The sequence below is a fragment of the Natator depressus genome, chromosome 1 (assembly GCF_965152275.1).
Source record: "Natator depressus isolate rNatDep1 chromosome 1, rNatDep2.hap1, whole genome shotgun sequence".
Classification (NCBI taxonomy): Eukaryota; Metazoa; Chordata; order Testudines; family Cheloniidae; genus Natator; species Natator depressus.
The window spans coordinates 48,507,836-48,533,600 of record NC_134234.1 but is presented as its reverse complement, the minus strand read 5'-3'; the positions used below and the strand labels follow the sequence as shown (position 1 = coordinate 48,533,600).

The 25,765-nt window shown below is 41.5% G+C and overlaps 1 protein-coding gene across 3 annotated transcripts in view; it reads right to left on the bottom strand.

Moving 5' to 3' along the window:
- Positions 1-25,765, bottom strand: part of PDS5B (PDS5 cohesin associated factor B) — a 265,363-nt gene that overhangs the window by 125,247 nt on the left and 114,351 nt on the right. For all 3 annotated transcript variants that reach the window (XM_074959450.1, XM_074959431.1, XM_074959440.1), the window contains exons 7-8: positions 24,914-24,994; positions 18,398-18,538 (exon numbers count right to left, since the gene is read on the bottom strand). In XM_074959450.1, the coding sequence (XP_074815551.1) occupies positions 18,398-18,538; positions 24,914-24,994 (222 nt within the window). The remainder of the gene's footprint in view (positions 1-18,397; positions 18,539-24,913; positions 24,995-25,765) is intronic.

The window sequence follows — 25,765 nt, the reverse complement described above, 5'->3', positions numbered from 1 at the left end:
TTCCTGGTCTGGTTCTGTTCACTATCTTTATCAATTATTTAGATAATGGCAGAGACAGTACACTTATAAAGTTTGTGGACAATACCAAGCTGGGAGGGGTTGCAAGTGCTTTGGAGGATAGGATAATAATTCAAAATGATTGGGACAAACTGGAGAAATGGTCTGAAGAAAACAGGATGAAATTCAATAAGGACAAATGCAAAGTACTCCACTTAGGAAGGAGCAATCACTTGCACACACACAAAATGGGAAATGACTGCCTCAGAAGGGGTACTGCGGAAAGGGATCTGGGGGTCATTGTGGACCACAAACTAAATATGAGTCAACAGTGTAACACTGTTGCAAAAAAAAAAAAAAAAAAAAAAAAAAACCGAACATCATTCTGGGATGCATTAGCAGAAGTGTTGCAAGCAAGACATCAGAAGTAATTCTTCCGCTCTACTCCGCACTGATTAGACCTCAACTGGAGTACTGTGTCCAGTTCTCAGTGCCACATTTCAGGAAAGATGTGGACAAACTGGAGGAAGTCCAGGGAAGAGCAACAAAAATGATTAAAGGTCGAGAAAACATGACCTATGAGGGAAGATTGAGAAAATTCAGTTTGTTTAATCTGGAAAAGAGAAGACAGCAGGGACACTTAACAGTTTTCAAGTACATAAAAGGTTGTTACAAGGAGGAGGGAGAAGAACTGTTCTTCTTAACCTCTGAGGATAAGACAAGAAGCAACAGGCTTAAATTGCAGCAAGGGAGGTTTAGGTTGTACATTAGGAAAAACTTCCCGTCAGGGTGGTTAAGCACTGGAATAAATTGCCTAGGGAGGTTGTGGAATCTCCATCATTGGAGATTTTTTATGAGCAGGTTAGACAAACACCTGTTCGGGATGGTCTAGATAATAGGTGACTGGACTAGATGATCTCTCAAAGTCTCTTCCAGTGCTTTGATTCTGTGATGCTAACTGAGTTTGGCCCATCACACTTGCTCAAGCCCAAGGATTCCTAAAAATATCAGAACAACCTGTGAAACTGACCCAAAACTGACAAAAACCTACTGATTAACAACTATCCCCACTATGAATGAAATTGTTAGCGCTTCCTTCAGAGAAACATGTCTGCCAAAGTCCTTGGAAAAAAAGCAATAGCTCACCAGTCCTCAGAAAACCACCACTCTGGCCTTAAATGCTAACAAACTATGAAATCTTACTGGGAGCAATTCCTCCACATTAGTGAGGAGTGTAGTCAGTGCTACATGTGATTGTATGGAGTGCTCCATAATCATCATCAGGGACCCTGGTACCACCTCTTAGTCTTTTAGTGCCAAGCGTTTCTGAAGATGAACAAAAGGCACAGATGTTGGCACTAGGTGCTTTGGTGCTGGATACTTCAATGTTGATGGGAGATGAGCTGCATGTGTAAGTGGCGCTGAGATTGTTCAAATATCAATTGGCACTAATCTGGCCCTTGAACTGCCTCCTAGCTTGGACCTACTCTGTGTCAGTGAGGGAGATCTACATCTTCCAATCACCCTGGGAACCATGCTCCTTTTTCCCCTCTCGTCTGATAATTGAGCTAAGGAGGATTCAGAGGCTCTTGTTGATTCCACAGCAGAGGAGTAAGACTTTCACCAGTCAGTGGCTGTGGAGCTTGGGGTGGACCTATGGCTTACCATCACTATCACTGATGTTATCTGATCCAGTCTTCTTCCCCTAGAGCTCAGGAGAGGCTCTCATGGATCCTTCAATGAGGAAGAATTTAAGGGCTGATTCCCTTGCTTTGTGTCCTTTTGAAACAAGTGGCATATTGAGCACTTGTTTGGCATATTTGCGTCACAAAGGCAAAAGAGGCACTTAGTGTCCATAGTTAATGGGGACAGCTGTCTTGTAGGTTAGACAGGATTTAAATCCTGGAGACTGACTGCTATATCAATTCTATACAGAGGTTTATATTGCACTCATCATTTATATTGCAACCACCTTCCAGTAGTACATTAAGCAATGTGACTTCACATCTGTCACATATTGTTTGTTCTCTCATCCTCTCCCCTCCACCTCTGGTTTATGACTCCGGTTGACCTTCCAGGTTCTGGCATTCGGCTTCTGTCTCTTTTTAGTCCCTGAAAAAACTCATTTCCAGTCTCAGACTGCCCCCAGAGAAAGTTCTGTCTCTCACACATACGGGCTCTTATTGTTGAGCGTTCCATTCTACCAGAGGAGCTTAGTTGTTAACCACTTCCCTAGTCCCAGAGTTTTAGACGATCTTTTAGATATTCACAGAGTGATTCAAAAATAAGGACTGAGACCTTGAACTGGATTTGAAATCCTATGGGAAGCGAGAGTAGAGAGTAGAGGACAGATCTGATATGTTTGGGGTAGACTGTGTTGCTGCACAGTTGTGAACAAGTTGGAGTTTCCTAAATGCTGAAGGTTTCATGCCCAGGTATACTATAATCCAGGCAAGAGGTGATGAAGGCACAAACAACAGAGACCAGATCCTCATCCACTAGAATGGGATGGAGATTCCTGGCTAAGCAAAGATGGTAGAAAGTGTTACATGTATGTGTGGGGTGGGGGAGGTGTCCACCATCAGCAAGGAATACAAGAGTACAAGACCAAAGCCCTGAGGTAAGTGAAGATGTGGGATACCGGGAGAAAGCACGAGCAAGAGAACGTGAAAGGGGAGGGCTCCTCCCTCATACTAAGAAAGCAGGACAAACAGCAAGTTATCTCAAGTGCCTATACAAAAATGCAAGAAGCCTGGGAAACAAGCAGAGAGAACTGGAAGTACTGGCAGAGTCAGGGAATTATGATGTGATTGGAACAACAGAGACTTGGTGGGATAACTCACATGACTGGAGTACTGTCATGGATGGACATAAACTGTTCAGGAAGGACAGGCAGGGCAGAAAAGGTGGGGGAGTTGCATTCTATGTAAGAGAGCAGTATAACTGCTCAGAGCTCCGGTATGAAACTGCAGAAAAACCTGAGTGTCTCTGGATTAAGTTTAGAAGCGTGAGCAACAAGGGTGATGTCGTGGTGGGAGTCTGCTATAGACCACCGGACCAGGGGGATGAGGTGGATGAGGCTTTCTTCCGGCAACTAACGGAACTTACTAGATCGCAGGCTCTACTTCTTATGGGAGACTTCAATCACCCTGATATCTGCTGGGAGAGCAATACATCGGTGCACAGACAATCCAGGAAGTTTTTGAAAAGTGTAGAGGACAATTTCCTGGTGCAAGTGCTGCAGGAACCAACTAGGGGCAGAGCTCTTCTTGACCTGCTGCCCACAAACCGGGAAGAATTAGTAAGGGAAGCAAAAGTGGATGGGAACCTGGGAAGGCAGTGACCATGAGATGGTAGAGTTCAGGAATCTAACACAGGGTAGAAAGGAGAGCAGCAGAACACGGACCCTGGACTTCAGAAAAGCAGACTTTGACTCCCTCAGGGAACTGATGGCAGGATCCCCTGGGAGAATAACATGAGGGGGAAAGAAGTCCAGGAGAGCTGGCTGTATTTTAAAGAATCCTTATTGAGGTTACAGGGACAAACCATTCCAATGTGTAGAAAGACTAGTAAATATGGCAGGCGACCAGCTTGGCTTAACAATGAAACCCTTGCTGATCTTAAACACAAAAAAGAAGCTTACAAGAAGTGGAAGATTGGACAAATGACCAAGGAAGAGTATAAAAATATTGCTCAGGCATTCAGGAGTGAAATCAGGGAGGCCAAATCACACTTGTAGTTGCAGCTAGCAAGGGATGTTAAGAGAAACAAGAAGGGTTTCCTTAGGTATGTTAGCAACAAGAAGAAAGTCAAGGAAAGTGTGGGCCCCTTACTGAATGAGGGAGGCAACCTACTGACAGAGGACGCGGAAAAAGCTTATGTACTCAATGCTTTTTTTGCCTCGGTTTTCACGAACAAGGTCAGCTCCCAGACTACTGCACTGGGCAGCACAGCATGGGGAGGTGGTGACCAGCCCTCTGTGGAGAAAGAAGTGGTTCAGGACTATTTAGAAAATCTGGACGAGCACAAGTCCATGGGGCCAGATGCACTGCATCCGAGAGTGCTGAAGGAGTTGGCAGATGTGATTGCAGAGCCATTCATCATTATCTCTGAAAACTCACGGCGATCGGGGGAGGTCCCGGACGACTGGAAAAAGGCTCATGTAGTGCCCATTTTTAAAAAAGGGAAGGAGGAGGATCAGGGGAACTACAGGCCAGACAGCCTCACCTCAGTCCCTGGAAAAATCATGGAGTGGGTCCTTAAGGAATCAATTCTGAAGCACTGAGAGGAGAGGAAAGTGATCAGGAACAGTCAGCATGGATTCACCAAGGGCAAGTCATGCCTGACTAATCTAATTGCCTTCCATGACGAGGTAACTGACTCTGTGGATGAGGGGAAACAAGTGGACGTGTTGTTCCTTGACTTTAGCGAAGCTTTTGACACCGTCTCCCACAGTATTCTTGCCAGTATGTTAAAGAAGTATGGGCTGGATGAATGGATGATAAAGTGGATAGCAAGCTGGCTAGATTGTCGGGCTCAACGGGTAGTGATCAATGGCTCCATGTCTAGTTGGCAGCCGGTATCAAGTGGAGTGCCCCAAGGGTCGGTCCTCAGGCCGGTTTTGATCAATATCTTCATTAATGATCTGGAGGATGGTGTGGATTGCACCCTCAGCAAATTTGCAGATGACACTAAACTGGGAGGAGAAGTAGATACATTGGAGGGTAGGGATAGGATACAGAGGGCCCGAGACAAATTAGAGGATTGGGCCAAAAGAAATCTGATGAGGTTCAACAAGGACGAGTGAAGAGTCCTGCACTTAGGAAGGAAGAATCCCATGCACCGCTACAGACTAGGGACCGAATGGCTAGGCAGCAGTCCTGCAGAAAAGGACCTAGGAGTTACAGTGAAAGAGAAGCTGGATGAGAGTCAACAGTGTGCCCTTGTTGCCAAGAAGGCCAATGGCTTTTTGGGATGTATATGTAGGGGCATTGACAGCAGATCCAGGGACATGATCATTCCCCTCTATTCGACCTTGGTGAGGCCTCATCTGGAGTACTGTGTCCAGTTTTGGGCCCCACACTACAAGAAGGATGTGGAAAAATTGCAGAACATCCAGCAGAGGGCAACAAAAATGATTAGGAGACTGGAACACATGACTTATGAGGAGAGGCTGAGGGAACTGGGATTGTTTAGTCTGCGGAAAAGAAGAATGAGGGGGGATTTGATAGCTGCTTTCATCTACCTGAAAGGGGGTTCCAAAGAGGATGGATCTAGACTTTTCTCAGTGGTAGCAGATGACAGAACGAGGAGTAATGGTCTCAAGTTGCAGTGAGGGAGGTTTAGGTTGGATATTAAGAAAAACTTTTTCACTAGGACAGTGGTGAAACACTAGAATGGGTTACCTAGGGAGGTGGTGGAATCTCCTTCCTTCGAGGTTTTTAAGGTCAGGCTTGACAAAGCCCTGGCTGGAATGATTTAGTTGGGGATTGGTCCTGCTTTGAGCAGGGGGTTGGACTAGATGACCTCCTGAGGTCCCTTCCAACCCTGATATTCTATGATTCTTAGATTATGGACTGTGGGTGTGTATCTTCAACCAATGGATACTGCACCATTGCTGCAAGTTCTTTTAAGTACCTTCCCCCTCTACCCACCAACATCACCTCTCTCATGCTTGGGTTCTGCTTCAGCCATTTCTTCATCCAAGAACAGATCTCATCCAAGCACTCGGCCATCTTAGTAGTAGTGTGGTCTGGCATTGAGAAGAATAGGTGGAGCTGTGTATCAGCTGCATATTGCTGGTACCTGAGTCCATGTCATCTGACCAGCTCACTTACTGGCTGCACGTAGAAAAAGGAACGGAGAGAAAACTGACCCTTGTGGAAGTCCACAAGTGAAGGGTCTAGTGGTGGAGATGCAGTTTCCCATCACTACTCTTTGGGTGTCTGCCACCTCTTTCAAGCGAGACAGCAGAATTTTCTCTCATTGTCAGTGTCAAATACTGCAAAGAGGTCCTGGAGGATGAGAATCAATGTCTAACCTCTATCCATTGACAGGAGATCATCCATCAGTGACACTATGGTGGTTTCAGTTCCACGTCCAGGCCTGAATCCAGATTAAGCTAAATCCAGAATGTTAACTTCTGTTAGATGAGTTGTAATTGGCCTAACAGGCTTTTATATGAGCTTGCTGAGGAATGGGAATTCTGATACAGGGAGCTTCTCCCGGACCTGAGGCCCTCCTTTTTGCTAACAGGCTAAATTATACTAAACTAGAACTACAACTATAACAACTAGGTAGAGAGGAAAGTGAGCACACAGTGCCCAGAGATGCAGCTACTGCAGGGGTTTTGTCTTACAGCCCTAGCAATAAGAAGAAATTAAAGGATGGTTGTGGCCACCCCATTCTTTATGCCAGCAGTCCCCAAACTGTGGTGCACTCCCCCCTAGTGGGATGTGATGGGGCCTGTGCCAGCCCCCACAGGAGGCGGGGAGGGAGCACCACCCAGCTCCTCTCTGCCCCCAGCTCTCTTCCAGCCCCACTCCCAGCTGCAACTCTGGTCCTGGCCTTGGCCCCACTCCAGCCCCAGGCACAGCTCTGGCCCCACTCCCAACTATGGCTCCAGCTCTGGCCCAGCTGAGACTCTTGATTGCAGCTCTGGCTCCTGGCTGCAGCTCCTGGGTGTGTGTAGGGGCAGGGACATGACTTAAGTTTGAGGACCGCTGGTTTATGCCCTGAGCTAAAAGGAGTGAGAAGGCATCCAGGACACAGGCTATTAAAAATAATCTGATCTTACCAGCATGGGGCGCAAGCACACCAGAAATGGAATACTGTACATACGGACAATCACACAAAAAAGAAAATTCAATTGCCCACCTTCTCTGTGGCTTAGGAAGTGGTGAACACATCAAGCCTGTGCTCTGGTCTCTTGACTAACTCCCAGGTAGTTTCCTTTGACAGTTTAAGGCCTTGGTTCTCATCTTCAAAGCGCAATTATTGGATCAAACCTCATAAAGACTATATTGTGATATATAAACCACTGGAAGTTGTGCTTATCTGGGACAATTCAAATGCAAAGCACAGGATGAAGCACATAATAGCTGGGGACAAGGCACTCTCCGTTGAGGTTATCTTGCTATGGTACAAATTTCCATAGGCGATCAGGCATATCTATAGTCTGATCATCTTTAGGAAAAGCTTCAAAACCTTCCTTTTTCAAAAAGCCTTTCCACTATAGATAGAATGATAATCACAATACGACTATCTACCCAAAAAAACCCTAACTCTATCCCCACTCTGACCAAAAAAACCCTACCCCCTAAACAGAGAACAGACAGATTCCATAAATTCCACTAAGTATTTTACATACCAGGTGTTAAAAGCACAGTGATAGGCAGACGTATAAAATCCTAAAATAGACAGACGTAAAAAACACTTGCCACCCAATCCACCAGTACAATTGAAACATTAAACCTGTGTTTCCCAAATTGCAGGACAAACACACCTCAGAGTTTGAAGACCCCAAAAGAACAGTTGGAGAGTTGATGATATGCCACAATTGAAAACCAGAATCTGAGCTCTCTTTTAAAATGTCTTAAAATATTATAGTTGTAAAAAAAAAAAACCCTTGAAAATATGATTTAAGCATAACTGAAGCAGTGATGACAGTAATAGCTCTTAGATGGGAACTGTTCCATTAGCTGAGATACTAATGATATTTTAAAGGTCAACAGTGTTAACTATTTAACTCCTAATTAAATCATGTACGAAAAGAGGAAGATTTACGTAATACACTCAGATGTTGGGAGATACCACTGTTTTTTTTCCCCTTAATTAGAGAAGCCATGTTGGCAACTGACCCACAATGAGGAAAAGTCAAGCTCGAAGACCCCAAAGGAGACCATGGCTATGAAATGTTCTGTTAGAGAAAAAAATTCATGCAGCCACATAGCAACAATAAATATTATAAATAGGACCCTAACAAATTCACGGGCCATTTTGGTCAATTTCACAGTCATAGGATTTTAAAAACAGTAAATTTCATGATTTCAGATATTTAAATCTGAAATTTTACGGTGTTGTATCTGTGTGGGTCCTGATCCAAAAGAGTTCTGGGTGGGGGTCACAAGATTATTGTAGGGGGATTGCGGGATTGCCACCCTTACTTCTGCCCCGCCACCAGCAGCAGCACAGAAGTAAGGATGGCATAGTGTGGTATGGCCACCCTTACTTCTGGGCTGCTGCCTTCAGAGCTGGGACCTCAGCCAGCAGCTGCCATTCTCTGGTGGCCCAGCTTTGAAGGCAGCAGCCCAGAAGTAAGGGTGGCATGGTAAGGTACTGCCACCCTTCTGCGCTGCTGCTGGCAGGGTGCTGCCTTCAGAGCTAGGCACATGGCCACCCACCACTGCTCTATGGCCATCCAGCTCTGAACGCAGTGCAGAAGTAAGAGTGGCAATACCACAACCCCTCTACAATAACCTTGTGACCCCTCACCGCGACCCTCTTTTGGGTCAGGACCCCCAGTTTGAGAAATGCTTGTCTCCCCCATGAAATTTGAATAGTAGGGTAAAAGTACACAAAAGACCAGATTTCACGGTCTGTGACATGTTTTTCACGGCCACGAATTTGGAAGGGCCCTAATTATAAAATCATTATTTTTCACATTTACAGTCATGTTACCAATGTTCCATGTCAGTTTTGAACTCTAAAACATGTTAAAATGTTTCTTAACATATAATATTGAATATACATCATTCCTTACATTAAAAATTTAAGGACACATTTTAAAACGATTTAATTTTATTAAAATCTAAAATATCAGTATGTATTTATAGCACATTTGAGTTAAAGGAGGAGGAGTCTGATTGGCTTCATTTACCCAGGGGAAAATACAATCAGCCTGAGTGGAAAAAGGAAGATGGGCTGAAAAAACAGAATGGGGGTCTCAACCCACCCTCTCTGCCACAGAAGTACAAGGCATGTGGTCTTCCAACTCCCCTACTCCTTTTTCTTTACCCACTGAACCTCAAAAAAAAGGGCAGAAAACTGTGGAAACTCAAGGAAGTTGACAGGGACTCAATACTCTTTTCCCAGGAAATGAAGTGCAGTGGGATCCTTAATCTAAACAGCTGAAGCATGCTCTACATGGCAGAGGACGACAGTGAAGTGACAGTGAAGAAACAGTTGCTGAAAAGTCATTCTAGGGTCTGTTGGAGTTAAGAAGTCAACTGGCTGGGGGCAGGAAAAGGGAGTCAAGAGTGGGGATTCTACTGGCTGAATCAGTTTGGAAAGATGGGAGTCAATTTATTTTGGGGCTAAGTAAAGTTGTTTGAAGCAACAGCTAGAAGATTACAGGGAACTTTAATTGGGAGTGGCACATATTTGGTGTATAGGAGAAAAGTAGAAGACAGAAGATATCATGGATATGCAGGACTAGTTGGAAGAAATTGGGCTGGAACAAAAGCCAGTAAAAGGGATTTCTGCATGGAATGGCAGCACAGAGGGAAAAAATATAACAAGTAGAAATAAGAATAAAAAATATACATATCAACACTGACATAAAATACTGGTGTAACAATATGAACTACTTAGCAACTGTTCAATGGTATCAAAACAGTCAATTTCACAGTTCTCAAACCGCACACTGGGGACAATTGTCGAACACCAACTATTTCCAGTTGACCCTCAGAGGTGCATCTATGAGGGTCTGCATCTGTCAAACAGCGAGTCTACCTGCTAACTGTAGCCCAGTACAGTCATCTTGGCCTCCTTCATGACTTTCATGCCCTACGTTGCTGGGAGTTATTTTTATGTAAATTCAGCCATGATCAAATTTGCAAATGACACCAACATTGAAAATATGCAAACATAGCAAAGGACAAAACTAATCTTCAAATTACCTTGGACAAATTAAAGCAGTATGGGCTGCGAACTAGGAAAGATTCAGTGATAATGAATATAAACGGCAACACTCGGACACAAAAGTGGGGAATAGAGAGGAGTAGGATGGGGAATAGGATGTAAGAGGAAAAATCACATGCACAAACATAAAATGGGGAATAACTGACCAGGCAGTGGCACTAGAGAAAAGGATCTGGGGTTATAGTAGATCATACACCTAGTGAGTCAACAATGTGATGCTATTGCAAAAAAGACAAAATGTCATTTCGGGAGGTATTCACAGGAGAGTCATATGTAAGACACGGGAGGCAATTGGTCTGCTCTACTTGATACTGATGAAGCTTCAGCTGGAGTACTGTGTCCAGTTTTGGGCACTACTCTTTAAGAAAGAAGTGAACAAACTAGAGAGGGGCCAAGAGAGCAACAAACACGATAGAAGATTTAGAAAACCTGACCTGCGAGGAAAGACTGGGCATGTTTAGACTAGGTAAGAGAAGACGGGGGACACTTAATAATTTTTACATATTTAAATGGTTGTTATATGGAGAATGGTTATCAATTGTTTTCCAAGGGTAGGACAAGTAGGGAGATTTAGGCTAGATATTAGGAAAAGCTTTCTAACTCTAAGTACAGTTAAGCACTGGAATAGTTTACATGGGGAGGTTGTGGAATCCCCATCAGTGGAGATTTTTAAGACAAGATTAGACAAAAACCTATGGTCTGGACTCTATATTACACCTGCCTCTATGCTCTGAGGTTGACATGGTGATCTCTTGAGGTCCCTTCTAACCCTATATTTCTGTGATAAGTGAAGCAGCAACACACTGTACTGAAGCGAGTTTATTTACAATTATTTGATGTTCATCTTATTTTCCTAATTTTTTTTATATTACTTACATCATTAAACATAACATTTATACTATGGTAGTACCCAAAGGTCCTAATCAAGATTAAGGCTCTATTTTGCTGGATACTGTACAAACACAGATAGGAAGATGATCCTGACCCTGGAGGGTTTACAATCTAAAAGGCACAAACAGATGAAGAGCAGGATATAAAATACAACCAAATAAATATAATATAATGATGAGTTACCATTATTGTATTGTTGGGTTTGTTTTTATTTTTATGTGGGGCAGGAATGCGCGCATTAGTAAGAGTCATGAAGGAGATGTGATGTAGTGAGAGGAAGGAAACAAGTCTCTGCTGTGTGGACAACGCTGTCACATAAGTGAGAACGACAACTGTCACACAGAAGGTAGGAAATCAAGATTGGGAAAGAAATTGTTTATCTTAAGAAGTGGACAATCATAAGAAAAATCTGAAATCTAATGCTTTAGAAAAGTGAATGGAAGAGTGCACATATCTTTAAAACCCGTTGATGAACCTGATATCAAGCATTCTAGTGTGCTTGCTCAGTAAATATCAATACGTATGAACAAACCACCATAGTTGCAAATTTGTTCAAAAATTTTAGGTGTCTGAATCTTTGACGTATTCGTGTTCATCAAAATTTGACTGTTTTTAAAATCAATCACCTAACAGTATCTCTTAAAATCAGTAATACAAATCAGTTTATAAGCACAACAGACAAATACCTTCACTTTCTTAAAAATTCTAAAGACTAACAAAAGCACATTTAATGCTACACAAAAAGTTTAAAGGAAATGTGAAGGCTTTTAGAAATTCCATATCTGAATATAGATATTTACATGGGGGTGGTCTGCAGTGTTAGAGAAAAAGCTAGGAAGAAGGGCCCATTAATAAATGAGGATGACAATGATTTATATACAGCTAAGATATTGAACTCCCTTTCAAACAGAAAAAAGTTTGCAAAATTGGCAAACCATGAAACCAAACCCAAAAATGATCTCTGGACATATATTTTGGAGTCCTGAGCCCAATTTTCAGCTCCACCAAAGGCTTGTGTGTGACCACGTCATTCAGTGTATTAACATTCTCCATCAACAATGGGTCAAGTTTTTCCCAGCTGGGTTTCACCAGCCTGGAAAGACATGTCCAAAGCGCACAGTTTGTAGCTCAAAATATTTCCAGCATCACTTAACATTCCTCACAAGGAGCAACACTGAATGAAGTAGAGTAGACAAAGGGCCAGAGTCTCCAGTCCACTAAGTTCACTTTCCTCCATGAAAGCAGTGCAAAGAGAACTTACGTCAACCAGAAGCTCCTACAGAATTCTCCCTGAGTAGGGGGAATCTCCGCTAGCATAAAAGTGGAATAGATAGCCTAGCCACCTTTACGCCACCTGCCCTCACCCATAACCACAGAGAGGAGTGGGCGCTGGAGGCAGGTGGTAATGTGAAGGAGGCACAGCCCACTACATCCAGTTGTCTACAGGTATAAGTTAGAGTGGCCCCCTATTGGTCTGTTACCAGTGCTGGGCCTCTGACAAGGAGCTGCAAATGGCTCCCTATGGCTTCCCCTCTCCACTACATCCAAGCAGAGCCACAGAAACAGTTAAGTCCAAACCTTTCTAATTTTATCTACAAGTGAACATGATATTTCCTCATAAAATGATGCGGAGGTGGGAACTTGTATTAATTTAGTGCCTCATACAGTTTTTATTCACCACCCCATCTACTACATGAAACAGAGTAGTCTACACGAGACTTGTGTATATATGAGAGTTGTACGGTCTAACCTAAAGTGTGTTTAAATTTACTTTAGTTACGCTTGTATCAAAGGCTGCCTGGACACTTATTTCAGTTTAAACCAGACTTATTTCAATTTAGCTTAAGTTTACTGGGAACAGGTTTAAGCTAACCTGAAAACCCTCTTAAATCAAAATAAGTGTATCCACACACGGTTTACACCAGTATAATAAAATCAATTTAAAAATCAACTAAATATGTTACAATAATAGGTAAAAAACATACATAGGTGATTTTTAAGTTGGTATGCTTTTAAGTCTTAAAGAGGAAAGCAACTTTTAAATTTTGTGTAGTTTGTCAGGGTGTGCACACATATACCTAAGTACGGCCAAGAAGGAATTAGTCCAGAAGAATTAAAGCATGAGACTTACTGCTTTGTACACATCTACAACACTCCAAATTAGCCTTCTTAGGATTCATTCCAAGGCTTTCTTGCCACTATATACTGGATGATGAAGTACAAAAAGAGTTGTACTTAGGAAGGCCTGATTATGATCTATGTAATTTCATCTTAAACTGAGTGTATGCCTTTTTTTTTCCCCCAGAGGATGAAAAGATCTTAGCAAGGAGAACTTCCTTCAACCTGTTTCAGAGTAGCAGCCGTGTTAATCTGTATTCGCAAAAAGAAAAGGAGTACTTGTGGCACTTTAGAGACTAACCAATTTATTTGAGCATAAGCTTTCGTGAGCTACAGCTCACTTCATCGGATGCACGAAAGCTTATGCTCAAATAAACTGGTTAGTTTCTAAGGTGGCACAAGTACTCCTTTTCTTTTTCCTTCAACCTGTAAAACTGGATATTCAATTTTAGGAATCAACTCCACATTAATTCCAAGAACCACCTTATACTTGCAAAGTATACAATGTTAAGCTTCAATGGATAATGCCCCTAGTTCAGATACCCTCCTTGACAAGGTGATGACTAAAAGAAAATTATTTTCATCGACAAGAAGTAAAGACTTTTCAACAGAGGTTATAAATTGGTGCTTAGTGAGAGTATTCAGGAAAACGTTCAGCTCCTATGGCTCTGTTCTATCATTTTTCTGAGTAGTAATTAGGCATGCTCACTACACAATTTTCTGATACATGGGTGAAAGCCTGTTGACACAAATATGCTGACATATAGCCTCCATCTGACCTTAAGTTTGGGGTTTTTAAATCCCTATCAAGCCCATTTTGCAGAAATTAAAAAAAGTGCTGACCTTGTCGCTTATAGGAAAAAATATCCTGGCCTTTACACCAAAATTTGAATTGAGACCAAGTTATAGAATATGTTGACGCATTCCTTGACACTAGTAATTTGGCAAGACTAACACGTTAATAGCCTCTATTTTTTTACTCTCTCCTTTCAAAATTGAAGCAGTTACATTTACGGCTGGCGTACACACAGGCTAGCCCCCAAATCATGAAATGTTTCCTAAAACTGATTTATTTACTTGGGTGCAAGTCTTTCTTCGGACACATTTTGGAATATATGTGGATTAGCTAAATTGATTTTAGCCACTTTTATTCCAAATAAGTGTCCATGGACAAACTTCCACTGAAAATAATTAATCTGGTTTTAATTCACACCTTGTTATTTCAGTGAAAGTTTCCAGCCCCTTTGCATCTTGATGTAGAATGAGTCCACGTGACAACAACAGGTATTTTCTGCAATGGAAATAGATGAGAAGGCTAACTGACATATTGCCTACATAACAGAACTGAGGTTGCCTTGAACAGAGGGGGGCAATTAGAAGCATAATTGATTTCTCCTTCCTGATCTTCTGAATCAGGCTGGATCAACATAGCATTAAAACAGAACTGGACACAAAACTGCCCATAAACTCCTCCTTGACACATAAGAGAGTGAATGGAAGATCTAAGCCAGTGGCTCTCTAACTTTTTTTTTACTGGTGACCCCTTTCACATAGCAAGCCTCTGAATGCAACCCCCCTTATAAATTAAAAGCACTTTTTATATATTTAACACCATTATAAATGCTGGAGGCAAAGCAGGATTTAGGGTGGAGGTTGACAGCTCACGACCCCGCCATGTAATAACTTTGCGACCCCCTGAGGCGTCCCGACCCCCAGTTTGAGAACCCCTGATCTAAGCCCAGCCTCCTGGCCAATACTGCAGGACCAAGATCTGGTGAGTGGATCCAAGCCACCTGGAGAGCACAGCAAAACAACTTCATCCTCAGAAATAATTACATTGCTGAACTTTACATCAATAACGGTTTTCAACTATGAGCTATATTTGTTCATGTTCTTGAGGGCTGCAAGGAATGGCAATGCAGGGTACTTCATGGAGAGAAAATAAATTAATCTGCATCAGAATTTGGTGGTTGTTGCAATGGAACACATGGGGCCCTTTGCGCTGATCGATAATATAAACTTTTTGGCAAGGTTCTCCAACAAGTTAGATTTAGCCCAGTATGCCCATTCCTCTTGGATAACATTCTCTACAGATAGCTGTGGGACATGGGTGTTTTAGATGCAGATGAAAAATACTTCTGAGTTGTCTGATCCTTTTGTATTTTACTCTTCTCCTTTCTCTTCCTGTGTCAGATTGTTAGGGGAAAAGATCTAGATTGGTAATTAACCATGTGAGGAGAGTTTTAAAAACATTTTTAACTGAAGATGTCTTACCCTCTCTCTTTCTAAGGTTTCTGCCCAGCATAAGATCACTGGCCTTCCAAAAGAAAGGGAAAGTATTCTTTCCCTTCTTAGGACTCAAAGACTTTTTCTTAGAATTTGATGACCTATAAAATTTCAGTTATGTCATTGGCCAACTAAATATAAAGAACAGGCTAAGGGAGAAGCTCTGGTGTTTTCTCTTTGATCTGCAGTACACCACATATTTTAATCAATTTATCTGGGGCTAGTTCCTCCTCTAATGTGGAATTAAAACCAGAGGAAAAAAGATAACTAGTCTTTAGTTTTAATGGAATCTTGGACAGCTTTGCTTTTTCTCAGAAGCAGCCTTCCTGGCCTTGGATTTCTTTTTCTTCAAATCAGCCTCTGCCTTAGGGTATGTCTTCACTGTAATTAAAAACCCACAGCTGGCCCATGCCAGCAGACTCGGACTTCCGGGGCCCAGGGTACGGGGATGTTGAACTGCAGTATAGACATTCAGGCTCAAGCTGGAGCCTGGGCTCTAGGACCCTGAGAGGTGGGAGGATCACAGAGCTCGGGATACAGCCCGAGGCCAAATGACTACACCATAATTAAACAGTTTGTAATGGGATCGCAAGCTCCCCCTGTCCAAATGCGTGTGCCTACACTCTCTCAGTCTGTGGTGGGTCCTCGGTGACTCAACCTTCCAGCCAGAGTTACACACAATTTGTATGTAAAATAGGGAAACAGTCCAAAAGGGGGGCCCTATCTCAGTTGGGCTTTCTTCCCCTGTCGCCCTCCCTGGGCTCAGGCCCTTAATTAGTCCTGCAGCCTTTAAAATGACCTTGGCCCTGGCATTGAGCTATACTCCAGGACTCCTTCCATGGAGGCAATGTCCTCACCCCCTCTGGGCCTTTTGGGCCCAGAACTCCTGCTGGGCCACTAAAAGAGTTCAGTTCCCCTTTGGGATGCACAGTTCAGGCCACTTTTCCAGTGGCTGATGCGGGGAACCCAGGCGCACCCTCTACTCTGGGTCCCAGCCCAGGGGCCCTAAAGATAGCAGCTGTCCACCATGCCCCTTTAACTGAGCTGCATTGCTGCTATGATTCCCTGGGCCATGTCCTTGTGGCCCCAGCACATTCTTCACCCTTATCTCAGGGCCTTGTCTTGGTTGAGTCCCAGCTGCTACCCAGAGCTCCTTCTCGCTCCCCCGGGTCCCTACCAGCACTGCTCTGTCCAAGGTCCTGTAGCTCCCTCAGCCAGCTAGGCACACCAGCCACGCTCCTCCAACTCCAGCAAGGAACTGATCTCACTCTGGCTCTGCAGCTCTTCTTATACTAGCCTGGTGCATCCTGATTGGCTGCTCCCTGCAGCCCCTTTCCGATTGGCAATGTCCCACACAACCACTCTAAGCAGCTTGAAGGATCCTCTCCACTGCCTTTTTCTGGGGCAGGCTGTGGCAAGGCTGCAAGGCCTCCAGCACGGGGCCTCAGAGCCTGGTCCACCCCACCCACTCTTAGACAGAGTCAGCTGGCACAGCCTGCCACATCTGTCTAATTGCATTGTACACATCAAAGGTGACAAAGAAAGGGCTTTCCATATTTACTGGGGACAGAGGAGATTCCTTAGGCTCACACTCTCAGTTTCAGATTTTATTTTATTTTTAATTAAAGGACACAAAGCTTGGTCTTTGGTGATCTGGCTCCTGGGAGATGGAAGTTCCTGATGCAGGAAGGCAGGGGAGAAATAGGCAATGACAAAAGGTCAACACAGCCACCAGCTGTGGTTGATAAGGCAAGTCCAATCATCTTCCTGCCCTTTGGGATGTACCTTTGGCTAATGCTACTTTGTGAGGACTCCTTCTCAGTTAAGGGGTATTACCACTCGCTTCCCCATATCAGTCTGAGTTTCTGGTCCAGAGTGGCTTCTTTCTTGTTTTGCCAGCTTGTTGCTTTGAGGATGGGTGTGACTGCTCCTTTCAGACACTCCCACCAGCAGAGAAGAATATGAATAGCAGCTTTAACCTTTGCTTCTTCATAAGCTCATCAGACATTACCAGGCTCTCATATTTAACACACTGCAACAGGAAGACCTGGTTAGCCTGCCTACAGCTGTGGATTGCGGGCTTGTCAGGGACAGACACACTCCTATTCTGTTCTGGTCTGCTTCCTAAACTCAGAATTGGTTGAAGACCCATTATTTAGGATCTGTGGACCTTATTACGCAGAAGAATAGAGAGAAGCAGCGGTGATAGACAAGAACAGAAATGGGTAGGACAAAGGCAGGCAAGGAAAAAAACATTACACCCCAAGCCCACAATGAGAGTGCCTTTTTATTCAGAGCTTAAACATTTCTTCCAGGACTTTCCCAATTCAAGCATGAGGAAGTAGAATGAGTAATACAGAAGACCTGAACCTGGTAAAAAATACTGACCATAGGCCTTATTTTTAAAATTATAAGGCCTATTTTTCCCCCATTCACGAGACTATCATTTTGACAACCTGAAAAAAAAGATGTGCTGCTTACTCAAGCGAGATGGGAGGGAAACAGCTCAGCACCCACATCCCCCTCTAATATAGATTTGAGAAGACCGACAGTGAGGCAAAAAGTAGCCCAGAGAGGGGGAGCATAATGCTCAGGGATGACCACACTAATGAAAATGGATATTAATTCTTAAATTTCCAGAAAGTAACAAGAAAGAAGTTGCTGTTTTCCCACTACAAAGGATAACAAATGTTTCCCAATCTAGTGACAGCTATACAGTATTTTAATGTTCACCAGACATATGCCCAGGAATTCCACCCTTCCCCACTCAAACTTTTTAATTACTACATATGCCATTAAGAGACACATGATTTTCAATCTATTAAAATTTGTGAACCACTGCATAGGCATTTAAATAAATAGTAACTTGCAATGCCAATGACATAAAACTGGAAATAAGTTATCTTTTTGTATGAAACATGTGAATCACACTTATAAATGCAGTCTTTTCTAATTACTCTGTGACATAACTTCTATAATTATGTTTTTTCTACAACTTTCAGATTAGTCCTCTTATACAATTACTCTTATGCACTGGTTGTTTTGAGTTACTTAGATGTGACAGTAAGAAAAACATTTAATTCCAAATTAGACATGGCAAACTTTTCAAATATTACATAACACATATTCAGAGCAAAAAATTCCATTTTAAGACTGTCTAAAACAAATATAGTATGGTATTTACCTTAAGTTTGAATTCAAGCTGTGGTAAAACAGAAAGCAAGAGATGACTGTCAATATTGTATAACTCCAGAATTAAGTCAAAGACATGCTCTGACAGATCACTGATAGAAGTTTTCCCAAGCATAAGCACCTGATTAAAGAACTGGAAAGTAAAACAAAGAACATTACATCAGTAACAGAATACAAGTAAAATAGTATACATCTTGTGTCTTTTCTAAAATTCTAACTTCACCTACCACTGAATCAATATAATATCTTCACTAATTCAGGTAAGGATACAAATTTCTATTAAAATGATAAAAGTGGGGGGAAACGAGTTTATGGAAAGATAACCCTTAAGATATAGTACTTTTTCCTATCAATTTATATTCATAAACTAGAGATGAAAAGCAACCATACAAAAAGGCGTCATGCAATGTTTAGTTTATCACAGCAAGTCTAGAAACAACTTAAATAATTCCTCTACCAGTTTCAATTATATCAGATATTTTGTAGTGACTAAATTTAGAGTTATTTAACCACAAGCGACACCAATTTATTTCAAAAGCATTCCATCCTTTTGCCTAAATGGGTCCAATATAGAGAAATAGCTAGGGAATTACTACACTACTGTAAAAAAATAATGTATGCGTAGCTGTAGCCGTGTTAGTCACAGGATATTAGAGAGACAAGGTGGGTGAGGTAATATCTTTCATTGGATCAACTTCTGTTCATGATGAGAGAGAGATTTCGAGCCACACACAGCTCTTCTTCAGATATCACAGCTCTGTGTGGCTCAAAAGCCTGTCTCTCTCATCATGAACAGAAGTTGGTCCAATGAAAGGTACTATCTCACCCTTGTCTCTCTGATTTATAAAGCTGTTAAATAGAAATTTATGAACTCACAATGACTGTATGGCTAAGAATTTATATCCACAAAGCAGCATTTTTGTACACTGCAGTTATAAAGCAAACATTTCTCATCGACTTATATGGACATGAGGGTAAATCTGTACTTTCAACTATAAAATAATTACATGGAAAAACAAATTAAATATTGCTTTACTTTTTAATCACTCTGTTACTTACTATGTACTGAAATATGTACTGTGTGGTAGGAAGGAAGGAAAGAAAGTTATCATTCCTACCTCATTTTAGACCACGGAACTGTTTCTCAAACTGCTTTTTTTAATCTACCGAAGAGCCCCATGCCCAAAGTGTGCAACACTGTTCATGTTACTCCAAAACCATCAAGTCCAGTGGTGGAGCACATTTAATTGGTGCTCACTCCTGTCTCTGCCTGGACTTGGGCACAGCATCAACCACAAAGCTTGCTACCCACTCTACCTGATAATATATCAGATCAGAGCAAGTACCATGCACTAGATCTAAATTTTCAAAAGTATCCACTTTTAGGTACCCAACCTGAGAAATCTTGGGTCTGATTTTTCTAAGTATTAAGCACCTACAACTCACCTGAAGTTAAAAGGAGCTCCAGGTACTCAGGCCCAATTCTTTTGAAACGGGCACCAAAAATTTGAGGCACCCAAAAATCAATGCCTACCTTTGAAAATTTGACAACAGGTATTGCATCAAACAAGTGGTATTGTGCCATGCAACAGGCAAGCCAGGATAGAGGAGACCCCTCTCCTTCCCAATAGTCAAGAGGAAGAAGAGCATCCTACCAATAACCAAAAGGCTGTATTAACCTGATAGGGAATTCTTTTATGGATCCTTTGAGAGAAAGGTGTGATTTGAGGTGAGAGGAAAAACACAAAGCTTAAGTTGTGCACCTTTTAGATGGGTGAAGATGAACCTGACTTCTTTGAACTCAAAAAAACATTAACCAATTATGCCCTTTTCCCTGTGTCAAATTAATTTTTCCACCCTTGTGTTTCTAAAACAAATCATAGAACTCTTTTGTGCATTAGCATGATCAATTTGCAAGGAAACGTACAGACCTTGGTAAAGCATTTGAACAATTAACTACAAAGCCAGCAGGGGGAGTTCAAATGTTCAGTGTGCTACTGTAACATAAATCAAGCCAATTAGGAAAAAAGGGAGCTTCTTTCACAAGGTGAGAAAAGAAAAGAAAAATGAAAAACTTAACTGATCAGGAAAGGATGCACAAAGGATATTTACAAATCAAAAAACTGTGTGCTACACTAGAAACACTAAGCCTGTGAACTGGCCTTATGGGATGTGTGTGGTTTTTTTTTTTTTTTTTTTTTTGGGGGGGGGGGGGGTTAAACAAGCAGCTTCTACTGGAAGATGTACATTCCTGGTTCAATTGTGTGTCCTCTATTGTGTTTCTTTATTTACCCTACCAAAGAAAATTGTTCTTTAATGCTATAGAATGTATTAAGTATCATTCCCACTTGTGGGGTGCATTTTCAGAACAACAGAGCTGTGAATGCAAAGATTTTTCACCACGAGGGAGGATTTTTATTGCAGTAGCACCTTGAGGCCCCAGTCTGGATTCATGGACCCTTTATGCCAGATGCTATACCTACCACAAACAGCTTACAATCTTTGCATGAGACAAGATATGTAGCTACAAACAGCAAACTGGAAGGTTGTGGAGAGAGAATCAGTGAGACATGGTAACAGTGAAATAATCACATTAAGTATAAGCAGCCACAGTATACCAACTGCCTAGAATGGAGACCAGGGTTGCCACATTTCCAAAAAACAAAAATCTAATCAAGCTCCATTCTTGTCTTTCCTTCCCATCTTCTTATCCATGTTAATTAACATGAATCGTGCAATCATGAATTGTGGTGGAGTAGCAGCAACAACTGAGTTAAGCTGAAGCCCAAGTTTTGCTTAAGCAGGAATGTTAAAACTTTCAAAATTATCTGCTTTGATTATCAATATGAATTACTAGATGTCCTTTGCATAATTTTTACACACACCCTTAATAGCAACCTCTCCAATCTTAAGTTCGTAAAACATATTTAATATTGTATCAGATGTAAAGATTTCTTGCTACAAGAGTATGAGGTCAGAGTTGCAGAATCTTGTAAGTGTACGTTTGATGAAGTTGGAGTGCCTATTGCTTTTATCTGTCACAGTTGGAAGTAAATGCAGTGTGGTATTGAGAGCATTTAAGGCTACATGAAGGTGGTAAGCAATAGTGAATATTTCCCCTAAGTTTATTTCCATGCTCTTAAGGTTTAGGGTGGCTGAGGTATGCCCTGCTGCAACCTTACCTGTAATAAACAAAGACTGTGTTACTTATGTTACTTACAAAAAAGCACTCATTTTTCTTATGCCTGATCCCTCTTCCTTCTCATCTCTTATTTCTCTCCCTCATCATCCATCTCTTCTCTGAGGTCTTCCCTCTCTATTCAGCTCTTAACTATTCCTTCCACGCCACCTGTAGTTTTTCTTTGTCCTCCATCCTTCCTGTCTATTCCTTCCTCTAACTCCCTGTTCCCCCTTTTTTCCCATGACAGTGGTGTAAGAAATCTAGTCATACAGTTACTCCCACGGTCAGATCACTTTCTCCATACCTGTAACAAACAGTAGTACATTGCCTACTTTAAGTCCTTTAGGCAGAGCAACAGAGGTGTGGAAAAATCAAACAGATATGGTAAGAGATGCATGAATTCTGCTCTCAGTTCTGTGGATCATGCCAGGAATCTAAGCAGCAGCTTAGAAATGGAGAATGAAAAACATGCAGGTAACACCCCTTGTCAAGCCAAAAAGCTTCAACAACATAGGCAGTAGGCCTAATACAGATAAAAAATAATAATTATCCAAAATAGGGCTATCGCATGGTTAAACAGAATACCATTTATTTAAATATTTTTGGATGTTTTCTACATTTTCAAATATATAGATTTCAGTTACAATACAGAATACGAAGCATACAGTGCTCACTTTATTTTTTATTACAAATAGTTGTACTGTAAAAATGATAAAAGTAGTATTTTTCAATTCACCTAATACAAGTACTGTAGTGCAATCTCTTTATAATGAAAGTTGCACTTACAAATATAGAATTATGTACAAAAAACTGCATTCAAAAACAAAATAATGTAAAATTTTAGAGCCTGCAAGTCCACTCAATCCTACTTCTTGTTCAGCCAATCACTCAGAAAAACAAAGTTTACAGTGTCACCTGAAAGTGAGAACAGGTGTTCGAATGGCACTGCTGTAGCTGGCATGTCAAGATATTAACATGCCAGATGCGCTAAAGATTCATGTCCCTTCATGCTTCAACCCCCATTCCAGAGGACATGCGTCCATACTGATGAGGGGTTCTGCTCAAAAACAACTGAAAACTAGGCAGGCTGACATGTTCATTTTCATCATCTGAGTCAGATGCCACCAGCAGAACGCTGATTTTCTTTTTTGGTGGGTCGCATTCTGTACTTTCCGCATCAAACTGCTGCTCTTCTAAGAGTTCTGAAAGCATGCTCCACACCTCGTCCGTTTCAGATTTTGGAAGGCACTTCAGATTCTTAAACCTTGGGTCGAGTGCTGTAGCTAACTTAGAAATCTCACATTGGTACCTTCTTCGCATTTTGTGAAATCTGCAGTGAAAGTCTTCTTAAAATGAACATGTGCTGGGTCATCATCCAAGACTGCTATAACATGAAATATAAGGCAGAATGCAGGTAAAACAGAGCAGGAGACATACAATTCTCCCCCAAGGAGTTCAGTCACAAATGTAATTAACACATTTTTTTTTTAACGAGCGTCATCAGCATGGAAGCATGTCCTCTAGAATGGTGGTCAAAGCATGAAGGATCATACAAATGATTACCATATCTGGCATGTAAATAACTTGCAATGCCAGATACAAATGTGCCATGCAAATATGACTGTTCTCACTTTCAGGTGACACTGTAAATAAGAAGAGGGCCGCATTATCTCCTGTAAATGTAAACAAACTTGTTCGTCTTAGCGATTAGCTGAACAAGAAGTAGGACTGAGTGGACTTTTAGGTTCTGAAGTTTTACATTGCTTTGTTTTTGAGTGCAGTAACGTAACAAAAAAAATCTACATTTGTAACTGGAACTTTCATTACAAAGATTGCGCTACGGTACTTGTATGAGGTGAACTGAAAAATCCTATTTTTTTGTTTATCATTTTTACAATGCAAATATTTGTAATAAAAAATAATATGCATTTCAATTTCAGTTACAACACAGAGTACAAAATATATGAAAATGTAGAAAAACATCAAAATATTTAATAAATTTCCATTGTTATTCTATTGTTTAATAGTGCGATTAAAACTGAGATTAATGTTTTTAATTGCGATTAATTTTTTTGAGTTAATCGCATGAGTTAACTGCAGTTGATAGACAGCCCTAATCCAGGACCAATTTTTTCTTCTAGCAGGAGCTTCCTGGAATGTATTCCACTGAAAGACCAGAGAGACTGGTCTGAAGGTGTGATTTGTATACACCTACACGCCAGTGGTTGTAGGTGCACAAATGAGCAACTGAGAAAGGAGATGCTCAGTCCTGTTAGCAACAGTGTGCAGTACCACAACCTTCGGTCTTTCCTGAAATCAAGAGGGATCCAGGAAGTTTTCTAAGAGGAGCCTGAGCTATCATCTGACTGTCACAGATGAAGGAACAGTTCCATTGTAATCATGATCATGGGTTAGATCAGACCAATGAAGAAATTATGCAAGAAGCTTCTATACTTGCTGACATTGACTACATATTAATGCTAGTTTGTGTAGGTTTTATTTCCCCCTTATCTTATGTTAATTACCATCCCCCTTGTCTGAAGAGGTGAGCCCTTGACACCAGACGACTGTAAAAAACAACTTTCATTCCATTCATACACACACCAAAAAAAACAAACAAAAAAAAAACTTCCTTTGATTTCCATTTTAGAACACTGAACCTAAAAAAAAAAAGCGTAGAAGCCATAGACCATCAACTCCCTACTTACTGGTATTAGGTCGTGTCTACACCAACTTGCAACTAAGTTCTACAGTATGATAGAAGACCTGCCCAACAATGCAGCATAAGCTAATGGGCAAGACACCGGACTGGAAGTTGGAGGCCTCGGTTCTATTTCCAGCTCTGCCACTGACCTGCTGTGCCACCTTGGGCATGTTACTTCATCTCTCTCAGCCTCTATTTCCCCTCCCACACTTTGTCTTGTCTATTTAGACCGTAAGCTCTTTGTGACAGGGACTGTCTCTCACTACATATATGTATAGAACCTAACAATGCAACTAACATGAATGGGACCTCTAGGTGCTATCCTAATACAAAATGATAAAAATAAAAGCAGTTTGGTTTTGCAACTGTCAGGAAATTGTAACAGAGTACCTCAAATTTGGTAATGACTTTGGTAATTTCTAAACAACTGAGTATTAGATTTTAAGGGCAATACGATATGGTATTTCTAATACAGCAGATGTTCTCCACCAGATAACAGTCTCAAACTATTAATCTTAAAAACTACCTACCCTACAACAAAATTAGTAACTACCAATAAATTACTCAGCTCTTTTAAAGTTATTTTCACCCATGTGTTTAACCACTTGCAAATCTTGACTTACGTTAGTAATGTACGGTTCAATAGCTTGAGCTGTCCTCTTTAGTAAAGCCTTTGCCAAGTCATATGCTTGCTTGTTTAAATTCTGAAAAACACAAATAGCAAACTTTGATCCACACATTAATCTTAAATATAGAATTTAAGAATCTTGAAATTAACATATACCAATAAATAATAAACCCCCTTGAATCCCTCAGTAGTTAAAGGGATGCTGTCAGATCAAAGTTGGTCCAAAATTTAGGTTTTGTAAAACAGAGTTTGGAAACTTAATTCACCTAATAGACAGTGAGTGGTGAATGGGGCATTTTCCCAAAGGAATCCAGGAGCATGAACAATCAATTCTCACAGAATCTAAAATTTAATATTTTTCAAATTAAGTTAATCACCATTATGGTTGTGAAGATAACCTTCCAAATATGACCCAACGTAGATGGAATCAGTGCTGCCTGTCTTCCTGATCTGTAAACCAACAGCCAAAGTGCCTGCATCTGCTGCTGTTCCTCATGGCTCTTTTGCTGCTTGGGGAAAGCTGTGCGCCACAACATATACTGGCACTGGAGTTAGTCATGTGAGAGAGACCCCAAAATGGAAGCTGGTGAGAGGCAGAACAGCAGATGCCTGATGGCTGCAAGGGTAGAAGGTATCTATGTGGGAGGGGTATACAGCACAGAGATCACAGCCTTGCTCTCCTACAGGGGTATACAGCATAGCGATGACAACCTTGCTCTCCTACAGATGCACAGTCTGGATGATTGGGGAGAGAAAACAAAAAAACAAAACCCTTCTTCCCCTCTACCACGAGAAGAGGTTGGTGAATACAAACATTCCAAGAAGCACTTTGGTAGGGATTTTGGCA